This window comes from Oncorhynchus clarkii, chromosome 12 (assembly GCF_045791955.1).
Source record: "Oncorhynchus clarkii lewisi isolate Uvic-CL-2024 chromosome 12, UVic_Ocla_1.0, whole genome shotgun sequence".
Lineage (NCBI taxonomy): Eukaryota > Metazoa > Chordata > Actinopteri > Salmoniformes > Salmonidae > Oncorhynchus > Oncorhynchus clarkii.
The window spans coordinates 80,029,885-80,051,624 of NC_092158.1; the positions used below are offsets into that span (position 1 = coordinate 80,029,885).

The window sequence follows — 21,740 nt, forward strand, 5'->3', positions numbered from 1 at the left end:
AAGGGGCTGAATATTTATTGACAAGACATTTCAGCTTTCCATTTTTTAAATTAATTTGTAGAGATTTTGAAAACATAATTCCACTTTGACATTACAGGGTATTGTGTGTAGGTAGGCCAGTCACAAACACATGTAAATGTAATCCATTTTAAATTCAGGCTGTAACACAACAAAATGTGGAAAAAGTCAAGGGGTGTGAATACTTTCTGAAGGCACTGTATTACCCTTACGATGTTCACAATGTCCATGAAAACAAACGGTTTGTGTGTGTACTCAGATCACTGAATATCCCATTCCCAAATGCCCTGCCCAATTTGACACTATCACAGGCAGATTCCAGCCAGCCATACTAGTGACGTACTGCTTCCTCAGTATTTATGATTCACTAGAGTTTGCTTTGGCAACTACCATCACAGGTACCAGTTTAGTAATCTTACAGATACTAAAACTATTAAACTAACAACTGCAACGCCACTGATATGGGGTTAAGGTAAGGGCAGGCCAATGGTTTTGGATAGTTAGTTGAACAATTTATTGATTTAGTTGGAAATCTATAAACAATCTGTAAAGGGATTCTGATAAATTGGGATGAAACTATGGATATGTAGAATGAAACATACTAGCACTTTGCTGCATGAAAAAATAATTTATTAACCCATCAATAATTTATTAACTTTGATCTGGTTAGCGTCAAGGTATGTCTGGGTGTACATCTAAATATCTTCAAATGGCTTCTTCTCATCATTCTCCTTTATCTGCCCTGATCTGGACCGACAGGATAGGTGAAAGCCCTGCTCTGGACCGACGGGATAGGTGAAAGCCCTGCTCTGGACCGACGGGATAGGTGAAAGCCCTGATCTGGACCGACGGGATAGGTGAAAGCCCTGATCTGGACCGACGGAATAGGTGAAAGCCCTGATCTGGACCGACGGGATAGGTGAAAGCCCTGATCTGGACCGACGGGATAGGTGAAAGCCCTGATCTGGACCGACGGGATAGGTGAAAGCCCTGATCTGGACCGACGGGATAGGTGAAAGCCCTGATCTGGACAGACGGGATAGGTGAAAGCCCTGATCTGGACAGACGGGATAGGTGAAAGCCCTGATCTGGACAGACGGGATAGGTGAAAGTCCTGATCTGGACAGACAGGATAGGTGAAAGCCCTGATCTGGACAGACAGGATAGGTGAAAGCAATATGACGGAACCCTAATAGAGGGCTTCCTTTTTCCAGTCCTGTAGATTTGGATCAGTGCGGCTGAAGGGAAGAGGTTGACCAAAGGAAGCCACATTAGACCACTGAGATGTACCCACGTAGGCTCCTGGTTCTCACCATTCCCCCATCGAATCCAAGGCACTATGTGACCGACCCCAGGGACCGTAATAGTGCTAAATGCTTGACATGAGGTGAGCACCTAATGGGTTAAAAACAGCACAAACACCAGACTCATTGACCACAAGTAGCAACACAACCTCTCATCTGCAGGCCAATGACAGTATTAATTGGTGCTTATAGGCACTTTTGTCTAAAGACAGTGGAAAACACCTACTGCACAGACATACAGCAATTCGCATATTTCAAAGTACTTTCAATCATTTTAGATGACAAAGCCACATTTTTAAAGCACAAAAAAACAGTATTCACTTGACTCCATGTTAACCCCACAGAACAAAGTTATACACGCAGAATCTGCATTCAAGCCATTAACTTGTATTTGCTGAATAACAGTAATGTATTAGCTAGTTGCTTTTGTTTGAATTTACACTAACGAAATACAAAGCAGTTGAATCATTGTAGAGCAGCATATGCCACATAACCTAGAAGCCACGTGGAAAGAACCATGAATTTAGTCTGTCCAAAATATCTACCTATCCCCTCACATAAAATGTATTTGCAACATTTCACAAACCCCCTTAGCTGTACTACACAGAGAAATAAGATCAAGATGTGCAACTACAAGGCCTACAATATGTTTAAACTTTTCCCTGTGCCAGCCCTCATTTCTACTTTCAACACAGCTGTATCTTCTGGACTGTAATCTACACACTAGTGCCAAGCTAGTGTGAGAACTCTGGCATTGGTGCCCCCTTCTGTATGTGATGGAGAATATAAAATGGGGTCTCAGATTGAGAACACAAGATCAAACACCCAGGGCTCCTTTCGTGGAAAGAGGTTCATTCTAATCTTGGACTAAAAGGCAACCGTGATAGAGACTTCTTTGAAAGTGCTTTTTGGACCAGGAATAGGCATGATCTGGGTCTGGGAAATCAGCATCTACAACAGGGGTGTTACACTCATTTTGCTCCAAAGGGCCACATTCTGTCTTCACTGAGGTCCACTTCTATTGGTTATATTCCTTGCTGTCAAAATTGGCAAAAAATAGTTCTCTATCCATCAAATTTTCTATGCTCCCCGACTGTCTAGCTTTCATTTCGATGACTGTTAACAAGCTGGACAGAGTTTAGAGACTATAAAATGATGCCCACTATAATTTCTACACAGTTTCGATTTGGTGTCCACTATAATTTCTACAGTTTCGATTTGGTTTTAGGCATGTCAATTGAGATCGTTCACCGGAAAAATTAGGGGGAAAAAATTACAAAAAATGGACACCCCTGATCTACAATATAGCTGTGTAATGTCAAATAAATTGAATAGTTTGATTTCATTCATCTTAAAATGTTAATTAATATAGCAGCAAAGGGCACACTTTTACACAAGGAACAATAACAATTGTTATCATACCATTTGGAAAATTGTGTGAGTTACCCATACGTAATTAAATTAATCCCAAGTGGTGCAGCGGTCTAAGGCACTGCATCTCAGTGCAAGAGGCATCACTACAGTCCCTGGTTCGTATCCAAGCTGTATCACATCTGGCCATGATTGGGAGTCCCATAGGGCGGCGCACAATTGGCCCAGCGTCGTCCGTGTTTGTCATTGTAAATAAGAATTTGTTTTTAACTGATTTAACTAGCTAAATAAAGGTTAAATTAAAAAAATATATATAATAATAATTGAAGTCATAGAAACATTACATAACCAGGCAATATTGTTGTTGTTTCTTGGGTGGAATTTTGTTGTTGATAGCCCAACATTCATTTGTGGCACCTGAGAGTGATTAATCTTACCCAACCTGGAGCTAAGGGAGTGTAGTATAAGCAATTTCCTCCTAAAAGGTCAAGCTTTTGAATGTCAAGCTGAACCGGCTAAATCTAAGTCAGGGGGGGGGGGGATCCCCTGGCCTTTACAGTTATTACTGGATGACTTGGGCTAAGTCTTGAAAAAGCTGTTGTTTCACTAGACACGTGTGCATTACAGATGCCAACAGCAGATAAATATGATATGAAAGAGAAATGCCACTATGCAATCTTTTCATTGCTTTCTAGATCTGTTAAATGGTATTGACTGGATTGTGGACTGTTGATTTGCTAACCATTTTATTTAATTAACTGAAACTGAATTAACTGTATTGATTGCAGGACATACAATCCAAAGCACACCTATCTATCCATCCATCCATCCATCATCTCACTGTGAATAGAAAACTTTTCCCCACTGAGCAACATAAGACCATGGCACTGTAGAGGAGACAGACCAGCCTGATAGGCTCCCTGCCTCAGACTCAGTACCTGGTGTACAACAAGGCAACAGCCCACCTCTCTCCAAAGGTCAACACCCCTCCCTCGCACTGAAATACTGCTCTTCCCACACCCCACAAGCAACAGCAAGATAGATTGACGTTTGACTAGAAGCTGAGCGGTGGCAGATAAATCTCCAAGAGGTCCACACCTCAGGGGGAATCTCCTTTATCACAGCCTAGGGTTAGGCTGACCCTCTTATCTATCCAACAGACTGAAAGAGGGCCACCAGACTCTCCTTTGGAGACACACAAATGAAAACAAACAAATTGGCCGCTCTTCATGCGAGAGTCCCCCTGGGTGTGGCCTTTTGGCGAGGCTGGGCGGAGCGAGGGAGTCACCGGGAGGAGCTGCGCTCTTTGCTGACACAGTCGTCCTTGGTGCTGCTGTCTCCGTTGGATATCATACCGCACGTCTTCCTCTTCTTCCGCCTGTGAGACATGGCGTCCCCCTCCGAGCCCGACTCAGCCTGTAGGGGAGAGGGGCAAACCAGAGAGGCGGGGAAGGTCTTGGATACATCTCTCCATAGAACACACTACATGTCTATTACATTCCATTTACATAATAGGGGGGGGGGGGGGGGGGGGGGGGACTAGGTGTCACTGTCCCTCATACACACAGTCTACTCACAAACACCCATTACCAATTTAACATGCTATATACAGACAATCATCTGACAACAGTAGTGTTCTTGTTCAACCAGTAGAACAGAATATTCTCTCCAGGGGGAAGGCAGGGCCTACCAACCATTACACAAGGGTAACCCCCAACCTCCACCCAACAGCTCAACCCGATATGGATGTATATGTAACTGGAGGGGCATGCTGTCCACCAAGCTATTCAACACCAGTTCCCCCAGTTCCAGAAACCCAAGACCTGTGGCCATGTTTCTGTGACCCAGCAGGACCACTTAGAGGGAACAATATAACCTTAACATGAAAGGCATTATATAGGAAGGAGCGTGTTAAGGCAGGGATATGTAATATATGCTCATTGTAAGTCGTTGTAATTTCTTCCATCATCTCTGACTGCCTTCTAAATGTAACATCATGGCATGTTGTTGCCTGCATGCAGTAGTGAGACAGGACCTTCGCATTACAGCATTTCAGAGGGGACGTGTGTGGCTTACAGTATGTGTGGCCTTTTCACATGCACATGTGTGGCAGACCCCGTGACATCTGCCCGCACGTGAACAGGTGCCTGCTGCCCTCTTACAACCAGCTCAGGGGTCCCTAGAGTAGGGGGTTACTGTATATCCATGTGTGAATGTCACACTGTATGTGTGTGTTTTTTGAGGGAACAGGATGTACCTCTGAGTCTGAGTCAGAGGAGCTGGAGGAAGAGGAGGAGGAAGAGTCACTGGAGCTGTCCGAGGCGATGCCAGTTGATTCCTGGAGGTCCACTTTGTCTGCCAGGGTAGCCATGTCTGGCCTCTCCTGCTTCAGGATACTAAGAGAGATTTTATGTATGAAAATAAATACCCTCCTTGTGAAAGTTAGTGGATCTGGGTGCAATTATATTAGAACATTATCATTAAATACCATGTAAAGGAATATCAGAGGCCATTCTTCTATAATGTATTTTCCCATTGAGGTACCTACAAAGGCAGCTATGGGTGACATTCTTGCAAAAACTACTATAAACCGCAATCTGGCAGTATGATTTAATTTGAAACATCTCTTCAGCAAGGTTCATTATAAGGAGGCGACTATTTATATATTGCTTGGTTATCAAACTCTAGTTAAATAATCATACAATATAACGCACATTGTTGAAGTTACAAATTAAATTACGCTGCCAGATTATAAATTCGTTTGCAGTAGTTTTTGCACAAATCAGTGCCCCTTATGGGACTTTTGGTCCTTGTTGCTCCCAGGTCTCGTGGGTGGGGAAGAAGCATCAGAACTTGTGCCTTTGCACCAACACATACCAGGCACTCGTACCCAGAGGTTCAATGTGGATGCCAGTGCCAGAGCGGGCAGGACCCATTCTTTACAGAACCTGCCAACACACTTTTTATTGGTTCCCATAAGTTTGGAAGCCCAGGTGGTCGTGAAATGTTTGGCCTAGTGCGAGTGACAGAACCAGGGCAGATCCTATAGACCAGATGTATTCAACTCGTACCCTATGAGGTCCGGAGCCTGCTGGTTTTCTGTTCTACCTGATAATTAATTGCACCCACCTAAATCAGTCCCTGACTAGAGGGAAACAATGAAAAAACGAGTTTGGAGGCCCTAGAGGTTCACATCGCCTCCTCTATAATCATCTCGGCCATCTATGGGCCAAACTAACCCCTTCCCATCCGAAAATTCTAAAGATGCCAGGTGAAAGTTCACCCTTGCTAAATTGTAATTGGTCCAAATAAACAGTGACGCAAAACCCAGTGTGCAGAATTGTTCCTCATATTCCACAGCCTCCCGACAGACAAAATATTTTAAAGTTTCTTCTTTCACGAGGTGTTCCTACAGCTGTGGAGGTTCTGTTAGGAGTGCTTACCGATACCACTTCCTTGATAGTTTGGGCCGGCCCCGCACAGTTTTATGCCACACGATGGGGAAGTTGGTGGTGCTGGCAAAGTTCTGAGTGATAGCGATGGTGGTGTCAATGTTGAGAACCACATGCCACCAGCCTCCTAGAGAACAAGCAACAGAGATGACCAGGATTAGGTTTCAGATCACCAAACCACCGAATGGCCAAGTACAATAATACACCATCTGACCTTCTCACATGGCAGAAAACATACTCTGTCCGAGGACATTTTGATGAAAATCTTAGTCATTAGTTTACAAGACCTTTATGGAGTGGAGGAAGAGGTGGGTGGATAGACAGAAATAGTAAAGGTATGGATGGACATCTTCAGAGGAGACAGAACAGCCTGTCCAACAGGGTTCTGCTCTTGAAAAAAAACACACCCTCACATACACTCTCTCAGCCATCAGGACCTAATATTCTGGTCTCCAACTTGTGTAAACAGGAAAAGTTCAAGATCTGGACCAGATCCAAAGGAAACAGAGTTTAATCCCATCTTATCAGTCAGTTAACGCAGGAGGGTGCTGGGTATTAGGGTAGGTCAGTAACACTGGATTAACCTCTGCAACCATGTCGATCACTGAGCCCCACAGTAAGTGTGGTTGTAAACAAGGTGGTGGCTACACTTCTTGTTGATATTCATGGAGAGAGTTAGCAGAAACTGGATAGCTAGGATAGCCCAGCTACATAGTGAAAGTGAAAATGCTGTGAATACATACATTACATATCACCGGACAGTTTATTACATACAAAATGGATCGCTCCTACAGACAGTGAGTCATGTGGCCGTGGCTTACAATAAAAAGCAGGCAGAGAGGCATCAAGTTACTGCTCGATTAAATGTTAGAATGAGTAAAACGAGTGACCTAAGCGACTGAGTTTGGTATGATCGTTGGTACCAGGCACATCAGTTCCAGTATCTCAGAAACTGCCACCCTCCTGGGCTTTTCACACACGACAATGTCTAGGATTTACAGAGAATGGTGCGACAAACACAAAATATCCAGTCAGCAGCAGTCCTGTGACCTCTCTCATGGATGAGAGGTCGAGGGAGAATGTGAAGAATCATGTAAGATAATAGGCTTGCCACAAACAGACAAATAACGGCGCAGTACAACAGTGGTGTGAACGGCATCTCAGAACACACAACTCTTCGGCCCTTGTCACGGATGGGCTATTGCAGCAGACGACCATAGAGGGTTCCACTTCTATCAGCTAAAAATAAGACGACGCTGCTGCAGTGGGCACGCGATCACCAACACTAGACAATTGGAAAGTGGAAAATCAGTGTCTGGTCCTACGGATCCCGGCTCCTGTTGCGTCATGCTGATGGCAGAGTCAGGATTTGGCGTAAGCAGCATGAGTCCATGGACCCATCCTGCCTGGTACAAGCTGGTGGCAGTGGTGTATTGGTGTGGGGAATGTTTTCCTGCCACGCGTTAGGGTCCCTTGATATCAATTGAGCAACAAATGTTCTGACATTTTGTAGAATCCATGCTCCAAAGAATTCAGGCTGTTCTGGAAGCAAAGGGGGGGTCGGTACTTTATCTAATAAACTGTCTGGTGAGTGATGGCATACATATACACACACACACACAAATACACACACATATATACAGTACCAGTCAAAAGTTTGGATATATCTACTCATTCAAGGGTTTTTCTTTATTTGTACTATTTTAGGCTATCTTCAGTATACCACCCCTACCTTGTCACAACACAAAGGATTGGCTCAAACACATTAAGGAAAGAAATTCCAGAAATGTATGTTTAACAAGACACACCTGTTAATTGAAATACATTGCAAGTGACTACCTCATGAAGCTGGTTGAGAGAATGCCAAGAGTGTGCAAAGCTGTCATCGAGGCAAAGGGTGGCTAATATAAAATATATTTTGATTTGTTTAACACTTTTTTGGTTACTACATGATTCCATATGTGTTATGTCGTAGTTTGATGTCTTCACTATTATTCTACAATGTAGAGAATAGTTCAAATAAAGAAAAACTTGAATGAGAAGGTGTCCAAACTTTTTACTGGTACTGTATATATACACATATATGTACATATACACACAGCTATAATTTATGTCTTCACAGCACATAATATTGGTATATCACTTCTCATCAAAGACCTTTCATACTCACTGTATGAGAATGAGTAAAACTCATGAGAATGAGTAAAAATGCCCTACTTTTATATAATATATTTCCTAACTAACTGAACCCTGGCATTTTCAGATCTTGACAAACGATTCAAAATCGCTGAAGATTAAAACTACTTCACTCTCTCCAGTCAAACAGTATTCAAAGTGAAAGACAGACCAAACATCTATAAAATGGCAGCAGTAGCCCACTGACCAGGAACAAACACTGTCTCCCCTGGTCCCTGCAGAATCTCCAGGGGTCTGAACTCAGCAGGCCAGGTTGGCTGCTGGGTGCGTGGGTACACCACGTTAAACCAGGTGATGGCCTCGTCCTGCTGGTTGCCCCCGTCGTCCCGGGTCACCTTGATCAGCTCCCGGGGCGTGTGGGTGGGGAACAAGCACCAGCGCTTGTGCCCCTGCACCAGGGCATTCCAGGCACTCGTACCCAGTGGGTCAATGTGGATGCCAGTGCCAGAGCGGGCAGGACCCATTACAAACCATCTGAGAAAAAAGACAGAAAAATAAAGGGACAGGTGTTACTAGAGTTAGTTCAACTTCACAGAACATACAATAACATTGCAGCTATTTTAGTTAACAATGTTACTGAGAATAGCTCTTACCTGTAAGGAGGCCGGCGCTTCTCCCCGGCGAACTGGAAGAGGTCGTCCCTAAAGTAAACTGGCACCTGGTAGTCCTCCAGCAGCTTACGGCGCTTGGCGTGCTCGCCATAGCTGCTGTCGAAAATATAGAGTGGGCTGTCGTCCTGTGTGGACTCCAGGTACTCCACGTAGTACTTCATCTTCATCTTCACAGAGTAACCGTCGTTGTCCTCACCACACTTGAACTTCTGGTTGCGGTACTTACGTTTGAGGCGCTCCATGGTCCACTTCTCGCGGGCGGGCCAGGTGTCCTGACAATTGAGCAGCACCACAGGTTTGTAGGGCCTCTCGAAGCGCTGGATGAACTCCTCTGCGCTGAGACGCAGGGTGTCCACACGCTCAACATTGTCCTGTGAGACGCATATGTCATGTCAGTTTGTGTGTGTGAAAGAGAGAGGGTTGAGGGCTACATTTCATGAATGTACGACTACTTTAATCAATAACCTTTCTACCAATATAAATTACATTGAACTGAATTCAAAGGGAACACTAGTCATTTCTGACTTAATGCTTCCCAGCCATTGGGCCTAGTATTGGTCTCACGGATTGAGGTTGAGTGTTTTACAAAACTGCATCACAAAAAAAAATAAACTGTTTTTGAATGCAATGCAACATTAAGGAGTAGACTCGGAGGAAGACCATTTGATATAGTCTGATCGGGGGCAAAGGGAATACAAAAGGTCATGGGCATTTTTGTTCTGCTTTTACATGGAATGACGGGGTCTGAAAGTCACCTTTTTTAAATGTATTTTACTAGGCAAGTCAGTTAAGAACCAATTCTCATTTTCAATGACAGCCTAGGAACAGTGGGTTAACTGCCTAGTTCAGGGGCAGAACAACATTTTTACCTTGTCAGCTTAAGGTTAAGTTCAGAAGCTCAACCCCAAAAGAGAAGGAATGAAACAAAAATGCTGAGATGAGTTGTTAACCTATAGGACAACTCTTGAAACTACCTAAGCTTTGAGTGTCATGGGTATTCTTAGCAACCCAGAGCAGCCCTTCTTAACTCTTGTGATGATAACAAATCTCCTGCTGAACCACTTGGCAATAAGCCAGTGTCCCACATGGAGCAAAGAAAATGCCCTCCTGTGGGCTTATTTCAAACATACAGTTAAAAATGAAGTTGGTTTTAAGATCAATGCATTATCAATCATACATTGTTGTAGTGATTGTGTCAATATAACAGTGTTTAATCAGGACACACTGTGGAAAAGGTATGGGCTTTCCTAACCATGGTAGTTGTTTATCTCTGAGGACAAGTGCAATAATTCCTACAGACATAATACAATTACAGTCTTCTTATAAAATATAAACAGTGGATCGAGGTGGACAAAATACCATCATCAGCTGTCTATTGGGTCTGAGAACATGGGTCAGTAGGCCGGCCACCTGTTGGTGGTGACTGGCTAATAATCACATGTAAGCCTCAATGAAATACAAATGTAACAATGTCACGATTTCACAAAAAAATGAACTATACACCGTCAAACCAATGTGGTCAATAATTAACCGAATGGGCTGTGGCACAGCGTTTGAGTCCAGACTTGACAGTTGCGCCAATGAAGACCGCTGTGCGCTGAAAGTGCAGCAGCAGCCTACGTGACCACCCGCGCTGGTTTTGTAAGGTGAAACGTGTTGAAAGAGCTAACATGGCTGGCTAGCCTAGCATGGATAACTTGCTACCGACAGTTTACCTTCACTGAGCGGTGTGACACATCGAAAGTCTCGCAATAATCATGTTTCGTCCAGTCTGAAGAGTCCTTCAGCTCAGGTCTGGCGCTCCGCTTCGCCTCTTTGATCCTCTTCTTACTTTTATGGTTCATTCCTGCGAATTTAGGCACTTGAGTTAGCTAGCTAGCTAGACTGGGGTGCATAGACAAACACATTTGCTAGCTTAACTTGCTAGTAGTGAAGTGAACGTTAGTCGAGTGGCTAGTCTGGAGTCAAAGTTAAACGGTAAGCAACTTCATACGAGTACTTTGTTGGTGTTACTGAAACACGACACGTTGGCCTTAAAATTAAGATGTTCTAAGCGCACTTTTAATAGCGAGGAGGAAGCTGCCCGGATGAAATTAGCTAAGGGGCTAACTACAACAATGGTCTTGCAACCAACCCGGGGTCCCTACAATTTAAAACCCGCCCACCCAGAGAGCAGTAGGAAGCTCCTTGGTCACATATTTTAGCGAGCCATACATCCGAGAAAACCGATTGGATAAAATATGGAATACGCTTAGTTTTCCACGTCCTTCAGCAGACAGTCGCAAGCGGGTCTGTTTTTCCGAAGAGACGGGTTTTATGATAGTAAACGTATTGTTTTACCACAATTGATTTACTCTCACTTTCACAATTGGGATGGTAAATGGAAAACAGAGCAACTGAGATGTCCCAACAGTGCAGAAATCGTTCACATTCGAAGAATACGAGGACCCAAAGCAATCACTGAATGTTTCCATCCCTGAGGTTTTTGCGCACTTTCGCCATTTGGAACCAGCAATGCTTCTGTAAATAATATTGTTCGCCTGCCGAGTTCCTTGGAGTACAGATCAGACTTTTCTGAATCAATGGAAGTTGACATTCATGTGAACTGTAATCATGTCGTTTCTCCCCTCTGTACTAGGTCCCTGATCCACAATATGGGATGCATGTATGGCCCTGTGCAGTGGTATTAGCACAATGTGTGGACACATAGGAAGGAGCTGATGCACAAAACAGTGCGAGAGGTAATTTACTTAACCAAACTGTAATTCACAATTAGGCTACTCTCCAATTCACATATTTACCATGTAAAATGTGTAACTTGTTTCTAAAACAAACTATTGAATCAGAATGCACTGCAGTTTGTTCACAGCTTGGGGCTGGCGGGAGTTTACCTGGTGTGGTGGCAGCAAAGTGTGGGGCACAAGGGAGACAGTGCAGAACTTCCAGTGTCTGGAGAACTGTGAAGTGAATCATGACTGTCAGTCAAGGTCAAGTAAACATTACTCATTTTGATTTTCTTTGTCTCAGTGCCGACTGGTCCATAGAGGCATTGCTGCACAAATGGAACTTGAAGTGTCTCAACATTCCACTGGAGAAATTCTATGCCAACAAAGATCAAATAGCTGGGTCAACACTTCCAGGAAGCCATACTGTACAAATGATTATAACTGAGGACAAGGAAAGCTGAATGAAAGACACACTTGTGTCAGCAAGGCAGTCAGTCAAATAGTCAAGACCAAATACAAGATCAATGGTTAAACTCAATGCATTATAAAATAGTTTACGTTGTATAGTAGTGTTCTGTTAAAGTTTTAGAATAAATTGATAACCCAAATGTTTTAGAAGACAATTTATTAGCTTTCACATTGGACACCTATACAGACTCTTGCAAGGGGGAAAAGGAATGCACAAAGGGCAAGACAGAATGCATTAAACAAAATTAGCACAACATACTTAGTGCTCTGAATTAGATATAACATTTTAACTTGTTGAAAGACAGGCATTCTACCGATGGTGAATTTGTAGCAGCCATTTAAGTTGGCCACCATCACAGCATTGTAGCCACAGGGGCATTCCGGAGAACACTGGAAACAGCCAAGCACTGCAACACGCCACCTTAACAGCTAACCAGCAATACTCAACTGCTACACAACTGCGCCTAGTGCACAAAAAATACAGGAGAGAAGATTAGAGTCACAATGAAATTAAACAAAGCTACATAGCAAGTTGACCTGCAAGTAAATCCATGCCTGGTTCTTGTCATACTTATTCTAAAAGCCTTAGCCATTTTAACTTCTGTAATGGCCTTCATGAAACCCAAAATAACAGTTGTAAAAGCTAGGCCATCAAATCTTCACTGACAGTTTTAGATAGCTAAAATAGCCATGCAGGCCAACAAATTGAAATCCAAGCAGTTTTAGCCCATCTACCTCAAAAGCACATTAAGTATAGTTTTTATTTTTTTGTTAAACATTGCACAATGAAAGACGAGCAGTCTGGGCAAAAAAAAAAAAAAAAAAAAAAGAATACACAAAGCCTTCTGATCAAGATACAACAATAACCTTTTACACAGAAATCATTGTATGGACAGGGTCCTCAGTCTGAAGTGTGACGTCCTCATTGGCATCTCATCTGAAAAATGTTTGAAAGACAAGGATGTAAGAAACTGGTGTTGGAAAACAAATAACTGAATTTTGTTTTCAACCTCTAGTAATGAAGTGGCGACGACTTGTTAACTTTACCACACCCCTCCCTTCAGATAGACATGGAGACACCTCCAGGCCATATGTATGGTGTAATCAGCTGGCAATGTAATGCCAACTTCATGTGCATAGCACATTTCCCCCATATTAGTAGGAAACTAGTCTACATTTGAAAGAAAGAGCCAAATCAAAAGCTATGCAAACCCGTTTCTGATGGTTGACATTTTTTGGTTCAAGGAAGGAACCAAAAGTCAAGAGACGCCCGGGCTTCACAAAAATGAGAAATCTTGTCATGAGAAACCAGTCAGACAAACCTTGGTTCCCTCCTGAGCACAAGTCTTTGCCCCCAAAAAGCAGAGAGCATGACCTGGAGGACAATGCAAGGCTTCTGTCCATTGTCCTGCAGACGTACCTCAACACCACCCCAACACTGACTGCAACCTGCAACCGGCCTGCTCCATAGCAACCCCCACAGCAGCAGGTGCCCGGACAGCTCACACACCCAGCTCACTAACTGCTCATACTGCCTCAAACTCCTCTTTTGCAAACAGGATTCCGCAGCTTGGAGGAGAGAATTCCAGATTTTTTTTATGAACATTTTATTTTTACGTTAAAAATGTATTCTCAAATGCCACATATGTACAATGCAAGAATGGACCTAAATTTCCTCTACACTGATAATGAACTGGAACATTGGGCAGGACAGAACAAAATTGTGACAAAGGAATAGTCCCCAAAATCCAGCAAATGTGGGTTTCAGGCAACCACCATATGGGACAGTGTTCCATTCCTCTTTGCCATGCCCAGTGTTACAGTAATATGCATAACCACTTTGAGGTGGAAAGACTTAAAGCAGTTCACATTGTCAAGACATCCCACAACCAACCCCATTCTATTCAACCACAGATAACCATGAAAAAGGGAGACTTAGTGCAAATCCATCCCACACATAATATCCCCACATCACATCCCCCCCATGCTAGTCAATCTAGTGTAACGCTAGACTTCACCTCAATTTACAACAATTACCATTTTGTCAGTCATCTATGGGGTTTCAGCTCCATTCTCCCCAGGTGACTTGGGCTGGCTCTTGGATCTTGATCTTGAGGCTCTTTCTGCAGGGGTGTGGCTCCTGGAACGGGACTTTGACTTAGGAGACTTGGATCTGGAGCGGGACCTGGACGGGGACTTGGCCTTGTCTCTCTTTGGGGAGCGAGACTTGGAGCGAGAGTAGGAACGAGACCTTGATCGGCTGTTGCGGGAGCGGCTGCGGGAACGAGATCGGCTTCTGCTCCGGGATCTGCTGCGTCTTCGACGCCTTGGACTAGTGAGGAGAAACGAGAGTAAGTTCGTTATGTCGAGTTATCGCCCATCAAAAAACAACTAAACGTAAGGCCACAACACCCTCAAAACGCTGCCAAGTTACCAGGTCAATGAACCACACTTGTAATGGTGGCTGATTGACGCTACATAATCGAAACAACATTACCGTTGCAACATTCAAGTTCCTAAACAAACACTATACATCATAGCTAACGTAAATTTAAAAATCACATAGCTAACAATGAAAAACGACCCAATCGAAGGAGAGCTAGAGCAACTACTTAACCATGTGCTCAGCTCTTACCTCCTACTTCGTCGGCCATCACCCCCGTACCTCCGGGGTGCACCTCCACGCCGACGGTCACCACGATCTCCACGGTCACCACCGCCTCCATGATGAGAATCTGGGGGACGTCCGTAACGGGCCATCTGGACTCTTAACTCGCGTCCGTCCAGCACGGCACCATCCATTGCGTCCATCGCATCCTCTGCGTCCCGCTTGTCATGGAATCGCACAAAGGAGAACCCTCTGCTCTCTTTCGTATAACGATCTCGGGGGATGTAAACATCTCCTACCCTACCATACTTTTCAAAGACACGGCGAAGGGTCTCAGGTGAGGTTCGGTACGTCAGATTATCCACTTTAAGAGAAGTCATGCCCTCAACATCGGGCGGGGGCCTACCATAGCTCATGTTGCAGATAGGGCCTTATTTAGCCTAGCTAACAAACACGCAAGAGTACTACCAGAAAATGTGGGTGAAACGTCAACACCCACTTAAAGTTTTTGATTAAAATGATGGTACTTAATCAACCTGCTCGCAATATGTCGAGTTTTTCTTTAAAAAATGCAATATCGCTTTCCAAATTTATGACGATTTCCTTAGCACTGACCATTTGTTAGGACAAGATGTTGCCCCTTGCTCCTCCTCGTTGAATGAGGTTGACGGGTAACGCTGCTGCGTATTTATTTGGAGGGAAAAGCAACACATCTTCAAATTACACATTTTTAAATCATAATTCAATGCACCAAAATATATTATATTATATACAAATTACTCGGAGGGGACACAAATGGAAAATACTTTCAATTTTAAAGTTTTTTAATAGTTTGACCCGGAAACGAGATTGGCGTCAGACTATAGCAAATAAACTCAGTTTCCCAGTGGGCTTTGGGTTGTACGCCTTGAAATGTCAGCTGACTATCTCACATGACGAACAGTTTTGGTCACTCACTGAAAAATATTCAAAGACCATTTTAACACTACACAGGGGAAAAGTATCGTACATTATTGTTGGATTCTTTCAAGGATTTTTTCCCAAAAAAATCTCCACAAGTCGTTATTGGTTTGCTTACTATGTAGCTTGCACAAACAAGAACTATACAGTGCAGCACCCGACTCGGTAAATTGTTTTCTTCTCAAGTGGCTAAATAGACAAAGCAAGGAAATACTTACTATAGTGATTATTTGGTAGCAGATCTACCTAGTGTCTTGACAATAGCTAATATTCATAGCATAACATCGTTTCTACAGATTTGTCACCAAGGTTGTTTTGATTCTGTTCTTTTTCAGATGAGCTGTGGACCCCTTCAGACGTTTTTTAACTAACCCATTTCGTCAAGAAATATTACAGTGACACTCTGTAGCAAGCATGGGTCCAGAGGGAAAGACACTCTTGAACATCATAATCCTGGGTTTTGGATTTATGTTCATGTTCACTGCTTTCCAAACATGTGGCAATATAGAGGTATGGTTGAACTGACAAATGATACATACAAATTCAAGCCACACAACTGTAGGGAACCTACAGGGGAAGTTAATATTGATGGTGTCAATTATTTATGTCTCATGCTTTTTCAGCAAACTGTGATCAAGAGTTTCAACAGTACTGAATTCCATGGGAGTGGATACACAAGGTAATTTATTGTGATGTTGAAATACTGTGACTTTGACCTATGTGGCTCCTATGGTATAGATTAGAACTGCTGGAAATGTGTAATCCTGTCTCTCTCTCTCTCAAAGAGGTCTCAAAAGGCAAGTAATTGAATCTGCCCAGTTTAGGCAACAAAGTTGACTTTCAGTTCTCTACAATATCCCAGTTTCCTGAGGTATTTCGTAAATAACATGCATATGACTGTGGTGTTGTAGGGCCTCGTCTGTGATTTTAATTGCTGCTGTTGGCCTTTATGGACATCTTAATGACACCACCCGTGGCAGGCAAACACCAGGCTTTTTACAAATTCAGACACATCCTTATTGAATAAAATGCCTACACTTGTAGCCATGTTGCTAACATTTTCTATGAATAGTGGTATTACATTGGGGCAATATCATCTAATGATTTAAAAAAAAAAAATTTTTACACGTAGCATGGCCATCATCTATGGAGTTTTCTCTGCATCCAACCTGATTGCTCCCTCAGTAGTGGCTGTTATAGGACCCCAGTTGTCCATGTTCTTTAGTGGACTAGTATACAGGTGAGCACACTCCTTTGACCTTTCTTTAAATCAACCCACTGTAACCTATACCTGTTTACATAACTGTTTATTTATCTATTATCTCTGAGTGTGCATAACGTACTTGTTTTCATTAGCTTGTTTGTGATGTTAACACTGTCCAATGTTTTATTTCCATCAGTGGATACATTGCCATGTTCATCCACCCCTACACCTGGAGCTTCTACACAGCGTCTGTAGTTGTTGGAATAGCAGCTGCAAGTAAGAAGACTGTGGTATTCTTACTTGAGAATTAACGACTTGTATTTCCTATCACCACATAACCCTCTTTTCTCTTTCAATCTCTTTCCATCTGTGGCCTAGTATTGTGGACAGCTCAGGGGAACCTACTCACCATCAACTCTACAGATGCCACCATCGGCAGGAACAGTGGTATTTTCTGGGCCTTGCTACAGTTCAGGTACTTCTTCTTATCAGCATAACTGTATTGATTGCATCACTGTTTACCACAGCTTTTTTACTCTGGTACTGAATCCATGGTGTTGGACTGCCTAACATGTATCTATCCCATTTTGCAGCTTATTCTTTGGAAACATGTATATTTATTTTGCCTGGCATGGCCATGTTCACATATCAGGTATGTCATCAGTTTTGGTTAACTTTTTACTATAACAATGTAGATATCGTTTGAATGTATTCTACTTAGGTTCATGAGTCCTTTCCTTTTTATAGTATCTAGCATTCCCTAAGTTCCCTTGACACAACGAGGAAATCTCATTTTGGCCATAAGTTGCTGACGCGTGCTGTGTGTGTGTCTAGACAAGGATCGCCAGACGGTTTTCATCTCTCTCACGGTCATCAGCCTGGTGGGCAGCTTTCTGTTCTTCCTGATCCAGAAGCCAGAGCCTGAGGCCACACCCTCCGAGGCGTCTGAGTCACTGCTGCAGACTGAGTCCACAGAGAGCACCCCTATCATCGTGTGAGTGCAGTCTGCAGACAGGCTGGGATGGAAAATGTGGTCTAGGTCTAACGTTAGAGTAAACTAGCACAAGAACATTTTTCCTTATCTACCATTTATTGACCAGAATCACGCATGTTGTCATGCATACATACAGATGTCAAATATTGATATACTAATAGATATGCCATACAAATGGTGTTTGTGCATTCTGTACCTGCTGTTGTATGTAAGGTACTTTGTATTCCTCCATAGGCCAGGGTTGAATCTGGATAATCCTGTATTCCTTTATGTCTGGAAAGGCTGCACTTAAGTTTATTTATGGATTTCTCTTCCTTGCAGAGCGACTCCAGGTCTTGGTTCCCAGGCTCTGGATGCTTTCAGTGAGTCAGAGTTCATTGGTTGCTTCTTACTTCAATCTGTCATGTCAGCAACAAAGGCCCAGAGCTCAACTGACTGATATGTGTTCTCTTCTTACAGAGAAAGCGTTGCAGTTGTCTGTCACTAAAGAGATGCTACTGCTGAGTATCTCCATAGCATACACAGGTGGGCAAATTCATTCCAAATAATTCAGAAAAAAATGGTTTGGGCTATTTCCAACATGAGGAAATTCTTTCAGTGGATGCTAGTATAGAAATATAAACGGATGCATATTAAATTGACATTGAGTATGTTTGAATGCATAACCATAGGTTCTATGTGTGTAACTCTTGCTCCTTTCCCACCTTCAGGCCTAGAGTTGACATTTTACAGTGGGGTATACGGGACATGTATAGGAGCCATGACTCAATTTGGGAATGACGCTAAGAGTCTGATCGGGCTCTCTGGTATTTTCATTGGCCTGGGAGAGATCCTGGGTGAGTCAAAGACATTTTTTATCTTCAGTGCTGTGTCGGATCACATGATACACGTGAGGTTTGGAAAGCAGATAAACTGGTTGACAGGAAGGGACTGATGATTCGAGGAAGTCAAGGCTTCTGTTTTTGCTGTGCCTCTGTTTGTCCAGGAGGGGGCGTGTTTGGGATGCTGAACAAGTGCAACCGGTTTGGGAGGAACCCGGTCGTGCTGCTGGGGCTGATCACTCACTTCGTGGCCTTTTACCTGATCTTCTTGAACATTGCCAGTGATGCCCCTATTGCCCCAGAAGAGGGCACACACCTGCAGGCATACATCACCCCAAGGTACACAGCAGGGTTACTCAGTTGGCCCATAAAACAATGACCATAGATTACTATTACAACAATTCTACTTTGCATAAGAATACAGCAGGTCAGGACATGAGCATGATGTTAAGTGTAGCAGTAGAGTTCAAATGCAATTATGCACTATCAGGTAACTGCAGATTGTGTAAGGTTTCATGTCTGTATTAACCTGGGATGTTGTCTGTTCAGTGTTGAGGTGGTGTGGCGTTGCCTTAATTGCTTAACCTGTTGTGTTGTTTGTTCAGTGTTGAGGTGGCTCTGCTGTGCAGCTTCCTGCTGGGCCTGGGGGACAGCTGCTTCAACACCCAACTGCTGAGCATTGTGGGATTCATGTTCCGGGAGGACAGCGCTCCTGCCTTTGCCGTTTTCAAGTTTGTCCAGGTACATTGATATCTGTTAGGCCTACACACACAAGATGGTTTGCTGTCTATGGTGATAATGTATTACTCTGAATGATTTGAAGAAATATAACATTGAGCTATTTGCTTGGTATATCCCTTGATGATTCCCCATACTTGTTAACCACAGTTGCTGTATTACAGTGGTGTAACTTGGTGCTCTTGTCCTCTGCAGTCCATCACTGCAGCCCTGGCCTTCTTCTACAGTAACTATCTCCTGCTGCACTGGCAGCTGCTCATCATGGTTGTGGTGGGCTTCCTGGGCACGCTATCCTTCTTCGTGGCTGAGTGGGTGGTGGTCTCCAGCCGACGGGACACTGACTATGACAACATATGACAACCAATGGGAGGAGGGGGTCACAGTGAGAGGAGCTATTCACAGCTGGACGGGTCATCCGGGGAAGAGTCGGTGTAACACCTTCCTATCAACCTAGCTATCCTTTGGAATCCTTCAACTGACCGTTTGACTGGCCCACCTCAGCCCCAATAAGCAGAGACTGTAGTAACGCTGTTTTAGCACAGTCATTCACAGCTCTATTGATTCCAATAAGCAGAGACTAGTAACACTGTTTTAGCAGTCATTCACAGCTCTTTTGATTTTTGCCTTTCAAGTGGAAGATACACTTAAATACTGTATATTTGACTTTACTTGGAGTGAGTCAGTTGTGCACAGAGGAGCCTTTACTTTCATGCTCAATGTCATTCACTGTGCTTCTGTCTTCATGTAGATGTTCAGCTGGTTGGTTTCAATGTGCAGTAGTCATTGATTAAGGTTTGGCTAGACTGCTATTCCTACCAAGGTTTCCAGTTTCGACATTCATCTTATTATACTACTTAAATTTGATAGAAGAAGAAAACGTAGTACAGTCGATTCTTGATAAGCGCACATTGGAAATATACAAACTCTGTTTACATGCAGTTTATCAGTTCAAATTCAAATACACTTTTCACTTCTGCATGCTCAGGTTTAGTATACACATTTAGAATACTCCCAAGCCATTGCATTTATCAGGACTCCACTGCATCTTGATTTCTTGTAAGATGGCATTTGTCATAAAGGGAGAAATTACGCATATACACTAGCTTATTGCAATTTAAATTATTTTTGTTATAGTGATATCTGTACGAAATTGTCGAACAATGCTCTAAATGTTATTTCTTTGTCAATATTTGCATCACACTTTCAGAGTATCTGTAGTATTCCATAGGTTTTGTCAAAAGTGGGATCCAAAAGGCCATAGATAGTGTATTGAGGATGATGGCATGGCTGTTGGATGAATGGTGAATTGCAAAATGTAGACCAGAATTTTTATGTCTAAACTGCTCTAGGTTATATTGCTCTGTTAAAATGTCATATTGAGGAACTCTTGAGCTTATGAGTTTAAAAGGCTATGGTTTTATTTAGAACTCACATTGAAACAATGACATTTGCACTCTGCAAACATCAAGCATTTTTTTTCTACATTTTCATCATGCAATTTCGATTGAGGTCACAAACAGTTTACAGTGTTTGTGCTCCTCCTTGCCAAAAATGTATAGTCTAGTTCATGAATCATTTAATTCATTGTGTGGAATGCTTAATGTAGAGTTCAGTTCTGTGGCACATGAAAAACTGAGTTTGAAGATTGTTCAGAGCCAGAGCTGTTGGATGTGAGGCAATCAATAGGATTTTGAGGGAATAACTATGTATTTTGGATTATGAACTAGATTTTATACTTGAATGTAGTTACTTAGAAAGGCACCAGGAAATGCACGCTTGTTTTTTTACATCTTTATTATTATAAAATTGTTATTTTGAGCCTTTTTTTCGTGTCTGTATGCTCCTTTTTGTATACCTGGGGCCTGTTGCACAAAACTAGGATAAGGGATTAAGCCAGGATATCTTGGTGATCCTGGCTCAATTGATCCGTAATCCGGTTGCACTAAAGATGGATAGGGGGCAGGAGGATATGTTATGGTATAAATTACCATGGAGATTTATTCTGTGGAGCTAGCCTGCTCCAGACCAGGCTAAATTCCAGGATCTATTTAATCTCATCCCTAATGTCAGTCAGCAGTCACCACAAATGGAAACCAATAGTTATTTCACTGCTCACTATACATTGTTATCACATATAACTAGACCCACTGTTATTTAAACGTTTGTGATCATTAATTTCAATGATTTTGGATAAAAAATGATTTTTAGATGATGTTGCTATCATTAGATAAGTTACAGTTTCCCATAGACTATAAGGCTATATATAAAA

The 21,740-nt window shown here is 42.8% G+C and overlaps 3 protein-coding genes and 1 long non-coding RNA gene across 16 annotated transcripts; 2 read left to right on the forward strand and 2 right to left on the reverse strand.

Annotated features, from left to right (window-relative positions):
* On the reverse strand, positions 1-11,099 carry LOC139421433 (bifunctional arginine demethylase and lysyl-hydroxylase JMJD6). Its single transcript, XM_071172339.1, has 6 exons — positions 10,668-11,099; positions 8,935-9,323; positions 8,529-8,815; positions 6,137-6,272; positions 4,951-5,089; positions 1-4,109 (listed from the first exon to the last, which is right to left on the reverse strand). Exons 1-6 carry the CDS (start codon positions 10,794-10,796, stop codon positions 3,978-3,980), a joined length of 1,212 nt encoding a protein of 403 aa, XP_071028440.1. The 5' UTR covers positions 10,797-11,099; the 3' UTR covers positions 1-3,977.
* Positions 11,100-11,590: 491 nt separating this feature from the next.
* On the forward strand, positions 11,591-12,986 carry LOC139421436 (uncharacterized). Its single transcript, XR_011635631.1, has 2 exons — positions 11,591-11,693; positions 11,822-12,986. It is a non-coding gene; the product is annotated as an uncharacterized lncRNA (long non-coding RNA).
* LOC139421435 (serine/arginine-rich splicing factor 2-like) lies at positions 12,287-15,417 on the reverse strand. 12 transcript variants are annotated; one of them, XR_011635630.1, is made up of 5 exons: positions 14,812-15,414; positions 14,184-14,478; positions 13,567-13,715; positions 13,014-13,083; positions 12,287-12,610 (listed from the first exon to the last, which is right to left on the reverse strand). XR_011635630.1 is itself a non-coding variant. In XM_071172344.1 (3 exons), exons 1-2 carry the CDS (start codon positions 15,168-15,170, stop codon positions 14,199-14,201), a joined length of 639 nt encoding a protein of 212 aa, XP_071028445.1. In that variant the 5' UTR covers positions 15,171-15,417; the 3' UTR covers positions 12,287-13,083; positions 14,184-14,198. The 12 variants fall into 12 exon arrangements, 2 of the variants coding, with proteins under 2 accessions (XP_071028445.1, XP_071028444.1); XR_011635628.1 differs by having other exon boundaries at positions 12,287-12,825; positions 12,874-13,083; XR_011635625.1 differs by having other exon boundaries at positions 14,782-15,414.
* Positions 14,276-21,295, forward strand: LOC139421434 (UNC93-like protein MFSD11). Of its 2 annotated transcripts, none has more exons than XM_071172342.1 (14): positions 14,276-14,497; positions 16,050-16,224; positions 16,338-16,393; positions 16,847-16,954; positions 17,115-17,194; positions 17,297-17,393; positions 17,512-17,570; positions 17,753-17,912; positions 18,234-18,274; positions 18,372-18,437; positions 18,623-18,748; positions 18,898-19,072; positions 19,339-19,474; positions 19,667-21,295. In XM_071172342.1, exons 2-14 carry the CDS (start codon positions 16,129-16,131, stop codon positions 19,826-19,828), a joined length of 1,362 nt encoding a protein of 453 aa, XP_071028443.1. In that variant the 5' UTR covers positions 14,276-14,497; positions 16,050-16,128; the 3' UTR covers positions 19,829-21,295. The 2 variants fall into 2 exon arrangements, with proteins under 2 accessions (XP_071028443.1, XP_071028441.1); XM_071172340.1 differs by lacking the exon at positions 14,276-14,497 and adding an exon at positions 15,657-15,879.
* Positions 21,296-21,740: the final 445 nt, after the last annotated feature.

What these genes read in the sequence shown, in the direction of transcription:
- LOC139421433 (XM_071172339.1), bottom strand. Translation starts at nt 10,796, where the DNA reads ATGAACCATAAAAGTAAGAAGAGGATCAAAGAGGCGAAGCGGAGCGCC. An exon ending in AAGCGCCGGCCTCCTTACAG is followed by an intron (nt 8,816 to 8,934) that starts GTAAGAGCTATT and finishes CTTTTTTCTCAG; the next exon opens with ATGGTTTGTAATGGGTCCTG. An exon ending in CTATCAAGGAAGTGGTATCG is followed by an intron (nt 5,090 to 6,136) that starts GTAAGCACTCCT and finishes AATCTCTCTTAG; the next exon opens with TATCCTGAAGCAGGAGAGGC.
- LOC139421435 (XM_071172343.1), bottom strand. Translation starts at nt 15,170, where the DNA reads ATGAGCTATGGTAGGCCCCCGCCCGATGTTGAGGGCATGACTTCTCTT. An exon ending in GATGGCCGACGAAGTAGGAG is followed by an intron (nt 14,479 to 14,781) that starts GTAAGAGCTGAG and finishes TCTCCTCACTAG; the next exon opens with TCCAAGGCGTCGAAGACGCA.
- LOC139421434 (XM_071172342.1), top strand. Translation starts at nt 16,129, where the DNA reads ATGGGTCCAGAGGGAAAGACACTCTTGAACATCATAATCCTGGGTTTT. An exon ending in TGGGCCTTGCTACAGTTCAG is followed by an intron (nt 17,394 to 17,511) that starts GTACTTCTTCTT and finishes CCCATTTTGCAG; the next exon opens with CTTATTCTTTGGAAACATGT. An exon ending in CCGTTTTCAAGTTTGTCCAG is followed by an intron (nt 19,475 to 19,666) that starts GTACATTGATAT and finishes TGTCCTCTGCAG; the next exon opens with TCCATCACTGCAGCCCTGGC.